This window comes from Rosa rugosa, chromosome 1, assembly GCF_958449725.1.
Source record: "Rosa rugosa chromosome 1, drRosRugo1.1, whole genome shotgun sequence".
NCBI lineage: Eukaryota > Viridiplantae > Streptophyta > Magnoliopsida > Rosales > Rosaceae > Rosa > Rosa rugosa.
In genome coordinates, this window is record NC_084820.1 from 19,788,949 (window position 1) to 19,800,634 (window position 11,686).

General features: G+C 37.6%; 1 protein-coding gene across 1 annotated transcript; it reads left to right on the top strand.

The window, feature by feature from the left end:
• The first annotated feature begins 1,994 nt into the window (after positions 1-1,994).
• LOC133722880 (uncharacterized) lies at positions 1,995-7,484 on the top strand. The gene is made up of 16 exons (XM_062149742.1): positions 1,995-2,202; positions 2,352-2,475; positions 3,379-3,448; positions 3,628-3,746; positions 3,953-3,991; positions 4,094-4,219; positions 4,302-4,424; positions 4,555-4,861; positions 4,973-5,131; positions 5,359-5,465; positions 5,600-5,690; positions 6,038-6,179; positions 6,288-6,447; positions 6,565-6,681; positions 6,783-6,909; positions 7,034-7,484. The coding sequence occupies exons 2-16, from the start codon at positions 2,363-2,365 to the stop codon at positions 7,292-7,294; spliced, it is 2,061 nt and encodes a 686-aa protein (XP_062005726.1). The 5' UTR covers positions 1,995-2,202; positions 2,352-2,362; the 3' UTR covers positions 7,295-7,484.
• Positions 7,485-11,686: the final 4,202 nt, after the last annotated feature.

The window sequence follows — 11,686 nt, forward strand, 5'->3', positions numbered from 1 at the left end:
GATTACTTGATCTCCAAGTAGGCTTTATTTAGCCTCTAAACAATATTTTCCGAACTTGTCGAAAATATATAACTTGGGCCACGGATATTGGCCTGGTTTTCTTCGAGTCCCTTTCGTCGGGAAAAATATTCATTTTGGGTTCAAACAGGAGTGTGGGAGCGAGAAACTCAGGAATGTGTATGTGGCTCCCATGTCCGATGTGGTTTGGAGTCACATGACGAGGGTATAGCTAGCCTGATGGATTCTTTATCTAGATTTGTTCTTCTTGAATATGAACACTACTAATTAATTCTCCCATTTGGAATTTTTATTTTCCATGACGTGTGGAATATACTGTTGTTGGATTTTGGTCCCAAAATAGTGATTTAAGAAGGCGGGTATTGGAGAAAGTCTTGTATAGGGTTACCTTAAATGTCAAATAGTTGATAGGGCACACTCTAATTGTAGGGAGTCACATCTGTTATCGGTTCTACTACGAAATGAAATTTTTTCTACAAATCACTCTTATTTTCTCACGCTAGGTTTAAAATTTGAGTTAACAATACTTCCATTTCATGATTGTTATACTTTAAACCTTGTCGTGATGAGTATTTTTTAAATGAAATTGTCAAAATTTTCTTAAAACTCTTAGTTATCATGTAGTATACTAAGGTTAATAATTTTAAATGAAGTTAAAAACATGTTTACTAAGCTGAGAAGGGCACTTCCGTAGATGGTATGTGAAGAATGTAAAAGGGTAACAATTAAAATAGAGGGTAATTAATTACCTATAGTATTCTTCAACCGAGGGAAACGTGAAAGAAGAATTACGAATAAACTAGCTATGAGGTTTGTAAAAACCTAAGATTGAAGGAACTGTTAGGTAGCAGTCTTACATTAGATGAATATGGAGTGTACAAGAAATCGCTCTGGCAAGGGACACTTTCTAGCCTTATATTCCAAAGTGTAGTGTAAAATTGAGTCCATGCTTTTCTAGCTATAGAATCTATATCTGTCCAAGTTGAATTCAAGCTATCTTGGATTAGTTCAATAGTGGGTTTAAAACTGAAAGTAGCGAAAGACATAAACATTGACCAACTCCCCTAATGGTTTAGAGACTCAATTCAAAGATGGGTGAATCCAGTATGTTTGAAAACAGAAAGGGTCATGCAATTTTTGCTTTTGGCGAAACTTCATGCACACATAGAATGATTTAGGAATCATTGAATCAATGAATGTCCACATTGATAATATTTTAGATTGTGTATATGAACGTACTATATAATTAATATTTTTTCCGTCACTTCTCCAGTCCTTTTAATGATTTGATTTAAATTACCTAATACATTATGGAGGGGGTTTCCTATTTAGGATTTCATGGAGTGGGTAGTTTAGATCAAGAGCATCAAGGTGAATGATGATGTTGTGGTGATCTTTCCTAAAATACATTATACATTTTCTTAATTTTTTTTTTCAAAATTAAGACACGTAGTTCATCCATTTAGTTTTCTCTCTTCGGTTGTACCATCACCACATTTTAATTGTTAACTACTTAGTTATAAAAAAAAGTTAGGCACGCGCCAACCCTCTTGCCATTTTCTTTTTACTAGTTCTACTCTAGAAGTTCAACCTATTGAAGCCCCTTACTATACGTATAATATTTCATTTTCAATACTTCATTTTCAATACGGTATGCCGGTTCTAAAAGGTTTTGTGAAAATTTGTTGTTTTTTGGTCAAAATTTGGTATAACAGCACAAACCTCTCTGAAAAATTACTCCCAAATCCAAACATTTCAACCCTTTTAGTTTGTTAACTAATTTTTGAAAAATCGTCAAAGTTTGGCCCAAAATTGTCAAAAATTTCAGTTTCCTCTGCCCATGTCATATTTTCTGCAGGACAAAATTGCCCTCTTCACTTATTACATAACACAAAATTCAAGCAGGTGATTACAGGGATTTCAGAAACATAGTATATAAAATTTATTTTTCAACAAGAATGTAACACCATACAGGAAGCAGAGAACTGATCGGCTGCAGTTATATATATAACGTTCATATTTATATATGTCTGCACGTTTCAGAAGCCTTACGCATCCAAAAAGGAATTTATTGATGATCGAAAAAAGTACACATTCTAATAATATTTACTCTGTTTCTTTGTCCCCCTCTTTAAGCTTTCTTTTGCCTCCAAAAATTCAAGATCCTTTACAGGGAAACTTAAGGTATATTAGCCATTTTCTTTGGGAGCTTTGGCTGCTGAGATTTCAATGAAGTAATCCATACACCATGCTTAATTATCTTGTTCTATTAAATGCATGTTCTTTCTGTATATTTATATGAACATTAAGGAGCTTTTGTTTTGAATTTGCAGGGTGGACGAAAATGGAGAAGATGAGGAAATGGGGTTGGCTTCTGGGGTCATTAGCATCAATGCTTCTTCTGGTTTTGTTCTTGGCTGGTCATGGAACTTACGACGAGACGACGAGCCAAGTAAGGTTGGTCATCTGCTCTCCTTCTTCTCTTGCATACTTCCTCTGTTTCCTATGTTTCTGTCTTTCTTTTATCTCATGGTGATTGGTGAGGCAAAGCATGAGAAGAAAGAGAGAGATGGAGATAGAGAGAGAGGGCATTGTGTCTTTAATGGTGAAGGTGAAAATCTATGTTACTTTAGCCTGGAGTAATAATCCTGAGTTCTTTAACTGCTAGAAGAAGCAGAGTATTAATGAGCAGAGTCCCTCTCAAACATATTTCCTTTTTCTAGAATTGGAAAGTATTATTCCAATCTTACATGGGAAGTTAGGAACATCAATTAATTACATTTACCGGTGTTTTTTCATAGATATTTGATTTTCCATGATCTTGATAACTGAGAATATAGATGCATGCTCTGAATTTCACATATAATTCTGGGGTGCTTTTAATTTTTACTAGGTCTTCAGGTCTTCATCAACTTAATTATTCTGGTTCTTATTCAAGCTATCATTGCACCTATCTCTCTTGTTTTTTTCTGTCTCGTGAACCATAACTTTTAAGAGTTTGTAATTCTCTCTCTCTCTCTCTCATGTTGTGTTATTACTTCAATATTTGCATCACATAGGTTTGCTTTTGCCTTTTACTTTCTTGCACTCTTCCCAGAGGTCACGGTTAGTACTAACAATTCACTGTATTCACATGACTACAGATGAATAATTGAAAAAAAAAAAAAAAAAAAAAAAACTACAAGAAAACATGTGCTCATGAAGACATGGATGAGGGGACATTCATGCTTCTATGGTTAAGTTGATTTATAATTTAGATTGACCAATATACAATAACAGGATATAAGCGAAATTTTTCGATGTATGCAACATGCTGAATTGACTGGCTTAACGAAATATGTACTCAATTTTTGATTGCAGACGATCACTAAGGAGCATAATTCCTCGGCGACAACAGGGGGTCAATTTACTAACAAGGGACCCCAAGAGGGTAAACTATTATCCTGGTTTTAGTAATTTCCTTTTTTTTTTTTTTCCAATATTAAAAAGAGTTGTCTAACTAATATCCTGGTTAGAGCTATGACTTTTACAGTTTTGAGTAGCATTTATGAGTTGGAATAGAACCATGAGTATTGATTAGCTATTTAATTTGTGGGTTTCACTTTTTAGGTTGTTTTGGATAATGGCATTGTCAAAGTCATTTTCTCTAATCCGGGCGGATACGTTATTGGTATACAGTACAGAGGCCTTGACATACTTGAAATGGGGAATGAAGAAAATAATAGAGGGTAAGCCAACTACTTCCATGGTTATGGACCTTGTCCTTGACAATTGCGGATTTTTGTTTGATGAAATGCTCCAAAGAGTTTAGCAAGGCAACATGAGGGTTTTTTTTTTTTTTTTCCAAGACTATTTGAAAGCATATGATGCACATCTCGTTCCAATTATTAAGAAATCCAAGTTTTTCTTTGACATATATGAAAACTTGCTGCAGGTACTGGGATGTGGTCTGGAAAAAGAATATAACTGACAAGTAAGCAATCAATTAATCCTTTTACTTCTCCACCTGAAATTAATTAAAACAATGTATTTACTTAGTTTTAGCAACAAAATTAATAACATGGTTCAAGTGCAGACTAGAAGCAACAAAATTTAGGGTTATTACCGCGAGGCCAGACCAAGCAGAAATTTCCTTCCTAAGAACATATGATGTTTCCCTTGGTAACGGCACGAACACAATTCCCTTGACCGTAGATAAAAGGTGTGGTCTTAACACTTCTGAATCTAAATGGCAACAAAATCTGTAGTGTACAGTTAATCTTAACTATACTTTTTGGTTCCAGGTACATACTGCAGCGGGGTGGTTCTGGTTTCTATGCATATGGAATATTCGAGCGCCTTGATGGGTGGCCGGCAGTACAGGATATGGATCAAATTAGAATGGTTTACAAGCTTGAACAAGCCAAGTAAGTAGAAAACGCAAACATTATTAAGTACCCGACAGTTTTTAGAGTTCGACACAGTGAGTATCTAAAAATTGCTTTTGAAATGAAACTCAATCACTTGTGTTTTACATTTCTTATTATCAATGGTCAGATTTCATTATATGGCGTTATCAGACACCAGGCAAAGAAGCATGCCAACAGCAGCAGACCGTGGTCGTGGTCAGAAACTTGCGTATAAAGAAGCTTGTCTTTTGACTAATCCAAGCAATCCTGACTTTAGAGGAGAGGTAGATGACAAGTACCAGTACTCAATCGAGGACAAAGATAACAAAGTTCATGGTTGGATTAGTACTGATGAATCTGTGGGATTCTGGATGATCACACCCAGCGACGAATTTCGTACAGGAGGCCCCTTTAAGCAGGACCTCACCTCCCATGTTGGTCCAACCACCCTCTCTGTAAGTACTAAGTACACCGGTCTAGCTAGTTTCTTTCATCGTGTTCCTTTGTGATTCTGATCCAAATCAGTTGCTAAATCTTAGATTTTTCTCATATGCACATTGATACAGATGTTTGTTAGTACTCATTATGCTGGGAAGGAACTTCAGATCAAATTTGAAGAAGGTGAGGCATGGAAAAAGGTTTTTGGGCCTGTCTTTGTGTATCTTAATTCGGCTCCAATCTCAAAGAATTCCATCCGTATACTTTGGAATGATGCTAAAAAGCAGGTAATAATAACAATCTTAGAACATCTCGTTCATGTTTAATTTATCATTATGTTGAAGTTCAACTATACTGTCCAGTATCATTTGATTTGGTGATATTAGTCTCTCCTCTATAAGTAGAAAGTTCTGAGTTCGACATACAAACTAAATGTTTTGTACCGTCAGTTGTTTATAAATAATAAAAAAAAATTTAAATAGACAAATGACCATACCCTAAAAATTCTTATTAGATGCTTAAAGAAGTCAAGAACTGGCCGTATAATTTCACTCAATCCGAGGACTTTCCTTCTTCCCATCAACGAGGATCAGTTTTGGGCCAATTACTAATACATGATCGGTATGTAACTCTAATGCTATAGACATAGTGCATTTACGCTCATATCCAAGTTCAATTTCTCAATCAAATTTATTCGATTAACACGTAAAGTAAATCTACATATACGATAAAGTTTTTTTATTTTTTTATTTTAGGTACATCAATGAGAGCCTTTTCCCAGCAAGTTCTGCTCATGTGGGATTGGCTGCACCCGGAGAAGGGGGATCATGGCAAAGGGAAAACAAGGTAATTTCTTACACCAGAATCCATTTGATAATGTGCATTTTGGTTATTTGATCTTGTTTGATCATATCTAAAAGTATCAAAAGAAAAGAAGAATGAAATTCACACTCCCAAATTTGGAATCTATACTCATATTTTCCTCTTTTAGAATGAAATTCACTCTCTCAAATATTTGTCTTCACAAAAAGACAAAATTTAAGATATTAGATAAGGAAACATGGAGTATGAACTGTGAAATAGAATGTGGATTTCACTCCCCAAATGAAAAGGAAAAAAGTAGATTATACCTAAAAGCATCAAGATGGAATATATTATAAATTTTTTATTTATTTGCTACATTGAATTTTCAGGGTTATCAATTTTGGAATCAAGCTAACGAAGAAGGTAGATTCATTATAAAAAATGTTCGACCCGGAAACTATAGTTTTTATGCATGGGTTCCTGGCATTGTTGGGGATTACAAATATGAGGCTGATATTACAATTACTCCAGGTAATTACGCGATCTTTTTGGCTTAACATTTTTTTTAAGAATAAAAGAAACAAGATAGTCCTGCTACCAAAAAAACTAATTAGTAATTAACATCTGTACTTACTCTAGGGTCTAATATCAAATTGGACAATCTTACTTACGAACCTCCAAGAAATGGTCCTACTTTGTGGGAAATTGGCATCCCTGATCGCACTGCTGCCGAATTCTACGTACCAGATCCTTATCCGACTCTTTTGAACAATTTATACACCCAGAATCACTCAGAAAAGTAAGTTCTCATATACCTAACAATCGGTGCACTAAACTGTTTTAGTGTTAATCTATGAGCTATATTTCTCATTCTGCTACAACTAATTGCTTACTGTAAATGGACTATCACAAATAGTTTTAGGCAATACGGGTTGTGGGCACGTTATGGAGAGCGATACCCTCATAATGATCTTGTGTACACCGTAGCTATCAACAATTACCATGATGATTGGTTCTATGCTCAAGTGACCAGGTACTTGCTTTACCTATAATCTTGCAACATTGCCTTTACATAATTAGTTATGTACTTATGTATTATCAAGTTAGTGTAATTTACTAATATGTATCTTGCAGAAATACTGGAAATGAAACCTATGTAGGCACAACGTGGCAAATTCTATTTGAACTTCATAATGTCACAAATCCAGGAAATTATACACTCCAATTGGCATTGGCCTCAGCAAACAATGCAGAATTGCAGGTAATGTATACTTGTATTAACCAAGTATTCGATATTTAATCGTATTATATAAGTCTGACCAAATTTACTCTTTTCAATTAATACTAAAATTTCCAACTAATTATTGACATCGACTTTTAATTAGGTTCGAATTAACAACAAGAGCGATGAGCAACCTCATTTTTCATCAAAGTTAATAGGAGGGGACAATGCGATAGCAAGACATGGAATTCATGGTTTGTACTGGTTGTTTAGTGTTGAGATACCAAGCTCGCTACTAAAAGAAGGAATCAACACCGTCTACCTTACGCAAGCGAGAGGTGGTGAAACTTTCCAAGGAGTCATGTATGACTACATCAGACTAGAAGCACCTTCATCACACACTGATTCACAAGTAGTGATATAGTGATATAGATGTTTCTTACACAGAATTCGACAACTCCATTATACAGTAGTTAGTCATATAAAAATTAACCATATATTTCTTATATGATAAAACGATGAATACAAAATTGTTGAAGGAATTAATTCTTCTTCAAAACATGATATTGTATAAGATTCTCCATTCTAACAAAGTGGAATTCAAAAAAGCTCCTTAGCCCCCTTAGAGATTTCAATAAGTAGAACACTGTATTAACATCAATTTTCTTAAAATCGCTATTGGTAGGCAAGCAGCGAAGAAAAACCAAGCGCCTACGTGGATGTGGATGTTTTATTTTATTTTATTTTTATTATACAACATACAAATAAGTGAAAGTGTGAAACTAAAACCTAAAACTAATATCCTTTTCCTTTTCTTTTGAATTTATATTACCTAGTTCTTTAATTTCACTTTTGTATAGAACGGCTTATACGTCATATTTGTAAAAACCGGAGTTCATGTCGACTCTCTCCCCGAGTCTGTCATGAAAGAGTTTTCACTCGCGACTATCTAAAGATAATGACGGCGCTATACCTACGACTAGAAAGGAGGGATCTTCCTTCTTCTCTGATCGTCTTTAGGGTGACGGTGGTGGTTTTCGTCTTCGTTGTTCTGTTTTGCCTTCTGGTGTGGATTGGAGGCGATCTTTTTCTATGGTACAATGATGGTTCTTCTGTACCCGATCTGAGTTTGGATCGGTCTTGGCTTCTTGGGGTTCCGGATCGGCTTCGAGCTTCTGCCTCGGACGACGATTTTGGAAGCCAGAGGATGGTGGAGGCGGAGCTGTGGGAGTGTCGGGCCGCAGCGGTGGTGGTCTTGCCTCTGTGGGTCGGTCGTGGGCTCCTACTCGTGGCGGCAGCAACGATGATGAAGGCTGGCGTGGTTTTCTGCAGATTCTGATGAGTGGAGTGCAATCTGTTGGCTTTAGTGGCGGTGGAGGTGGTGCTGCTTGTCTATCTTCTTTCGTCGACGTGGGCACGACGGTACGTGGGATCATGGTTGCGGTGGCGATTCTGCTGTGGAGGTGGCCAACATCCCACTTAGGCTTTGTCTAAGTTGGGCTTCTTGGCTTTGGTTACTCTGTCCTGGGCTTATGAGCAAGGTTTGTTCTGGGCTTTTTGGGCTTGGGTCTTTAAGGCTCTTAGGTTTTTATCTTTTTATTATTGTAATCTTGGTCAAAATTTCTTTTTGTTGACAGGAATTATAACAATTTTTTTTTTTTTTTGAGAGAATAGGGCGCAAAGAAACCAGAAGGTTTGTTATCAATTTTTTTAGTCCTCTTCGGGACTTCTAGGTTTCTTTGTCTGGCTAATCTAAAAAAGTGGGTGTGATAGGGGTGTGTTGAGTAGTGTTGTCATCATCCTTCAGACGAAGAGGATCATTTTTAGGATAAGACAACGGACGATCATGGGTGTGTTTGAAGGTTTGACCTTGTCAAAATGCTTAAGCATTCATCAACACGATGCTTAAGTTCCAAACCGAGACATAATCGTGTTCTCCCAAGATTCTTCATCTCAAACTCAGATTTCAAGTGTTCAGCGGTTTCCCTTAACTCTTTGAGGGCTTCTAATGAAGATCATGTCACTAATATGAACCATGATAGAATCCGGAACTTGTTATGAAAACGCGCGGGTATTTACATATTCCTTTCCCAATCAAGTAGTCACTTAGTGAGCATTTCAACCTCATTGCAAACGCTCTCCATGGTCTAGAGCCTCTTGACTTGGGTAAATGAAGTTCACCATGAAACTTCATGTATATTCCATATCTGGATCCCATAAAGATACGTAGTGACCACATTCGTAAGCTGCATGTTCAGTTATTCGAAAATTACCAAACTGACAGGGTAGTAGAGTGTAATGACATCTATTACGAGAGAATATATCTCATCGTAGTCGATTCCAGGGCATTTTGTGAGAAGCTTTGGGCCATAAGGCGAGATTACCGGTCATCTCCTTTTCTCATCACGCTTTCTAATAAAAACTCATTAGTCAACATGTTTTATGTAGGAGGTGTTGGCATCAGTGGCTCGAAAAACCTTCCTCTTCGTTACAGAATCCAACTTAAGCTGGATCACATCTTTCCATTTAGGTCAAATTTCTCTACGTTGGCATTCATTCATCAACGGAGCGTGGTTTGATATCATCAGACTCAATAAACTCATGCGCGACTACATCACCAATCATGATGGAGTTTCTATCCTACGTCTCATGTATACTAGTGTAATTATCAGAGAGTTCTATATTCTCAATAATAGGTTCTGACGTTGAGGCGTCCCCTAACGATAACCATAATCTGGAAGGTTCTCATGAGACGGATTTTGAGTGTCGATGATCAAAGATTGAGTTATGCCAAAGTATCCTTCGAACCCACGGGCCTCCCACGCATCCTAGCTGGGGCCGTGGTCTGTAACGCTAGAGTATCACTCTCTTTGGCGTTGGCGCCATGCCTACCTCCGTGTAGGGTGGCGCTACGTCCTCTCCTAGGGACGCCCATCCTTGCAGGCATATTTGCAGCAGATATGTGTGATTTCGTCACTTTAGCGGGAATTGAGATGAGACATAGTGGGGACAGACCACGACAATTCTTGTCGTTCCTGTTGAACATCCATGTTCTTATCTCCTCCTAACGACAGGAAGACTGTCTTATCAAAGTGACAATCCACAAGACATGCGGTAAAGAGATCGCCTAGCAAGGGTATTAAGTGGCGAACGATTGTTGGAGTCTCATATCCAACGCATTTGCCCATTCGTCTTTGAGGACCCATCATCGTGCGCTATGGTGGCGCAATTGGCACATAAATGACACACTCAAATATGCGTAAGTACGAGATACTTGTACCTAGTCACTAGCTGTAACGCAAAGATTGTTTGAGTGGCGGTGGGCTGCAGATGAATTAGCATAGCTGCATGCGATATTGCATCACCCCAAGCGGATATAGGGAGATTGGTGCGTACTACCAATGTCCGGGCTACCATCGTAGTTGTTTCCGCGAGACCATTTGGGTGTGTACATGAGAATATGACATGCAATAATCATTGAAAATCTTCGATGTAAAATCTCTAGCATTGTCAAGTCTGATTGACTGAATGGGATGATCCAGGGAGTGAGCCCGTTGTCATATGATATGTGCTAGGAGTGTAGTATAAGTAGCATGACAAGTGGACAATGACACAACACGTGACCAACATTTTTGCTTATCAACCAACGTCATGAAATATTTAAACGTCCGCAAGTTGGTTGAATCAGTCCACATAATCCCATTGGATTGTTTGTTATTCTTTGTAAGAACAAAATGAGTATTTTCGTATCCATTGCATAGGACGGTCTCGATCCTAATTTCCATAAGGAACAGGCTTTGCAAAATGAGCGAGGGGCATTGGAAGCAACCAATGAGGATTTTGGTAGGGCCTCAGCGTTTGAAGTGCTATTTAAAGCAAATTTTGTGACTACATCACCCATCATGGCGTCATAACCATGGGAAGTGGCATCCATGATGTCATGGCCATGGGAATTGGCATCCATGGCGTCATGGCCATGGGTGGTGCCTACTATGGTGTCATTAAGGGGGACGGTGGCGGACCAAGGCAGGCAGTGGACGGCTGCGGCAGCTGTCACACTTAATCCGGGAATCAATCTTTGATTCTTGCTCCGTTTCGCTCGAAAGAATGGATGTCCGTGTGAAGTCTTTAGTAGACAGATCATCATATCATGACTAAGATGACCTATCCTGTCGTGACAAAGCCAATATGTGTCTAAATCCAAGAGATATTTTCTCATAACTTTATTGGATTTAATAGCTCTAATAGTGGTGACATAAAATCCACTAGAGAGACACATACGTTTCTCTAAGATGCGTATTTCGTAATGATTAGAGGTAGTGCAAAAGAACTCTTTTCCGTTTTCTTCATGAGTTTTGCATGGAATCCGTTGAATCGAATAGCTCAATAGGGTTCGATTTGAGCTAGGAGCGTAGAGAGTTTATGTGACAGTAATCAAGATGACATTTGGCAAGCAGAATTTGGGCTATTCCATGTCCTTGAAATAATCCTGATGGCCCAGCCATCGTAATCACAAAGTAACATGCTCAGAATTAAAATGGAGTCATAATGAAAAGAACTCGAAATTTTATTCATAAGCCAAGGGAGTACATCATTATTCTTAACCATTAAGAGAGTCTAATCCAAGTACTAGCTAATGCAAAACAATGATAGTCGTTTTACTTCTTTCGGTAACTCCAACATAAATATGACCAGGTGAGTAGAGCGATGTCAGAGGAACAAAGCTCGCTTAAGTACCACTTATCTCAAAACCTTCTTAGACATCATACTCATTTTGGATGAGTCTATGTGAAGAAAAACTAAACCAATTGCATTT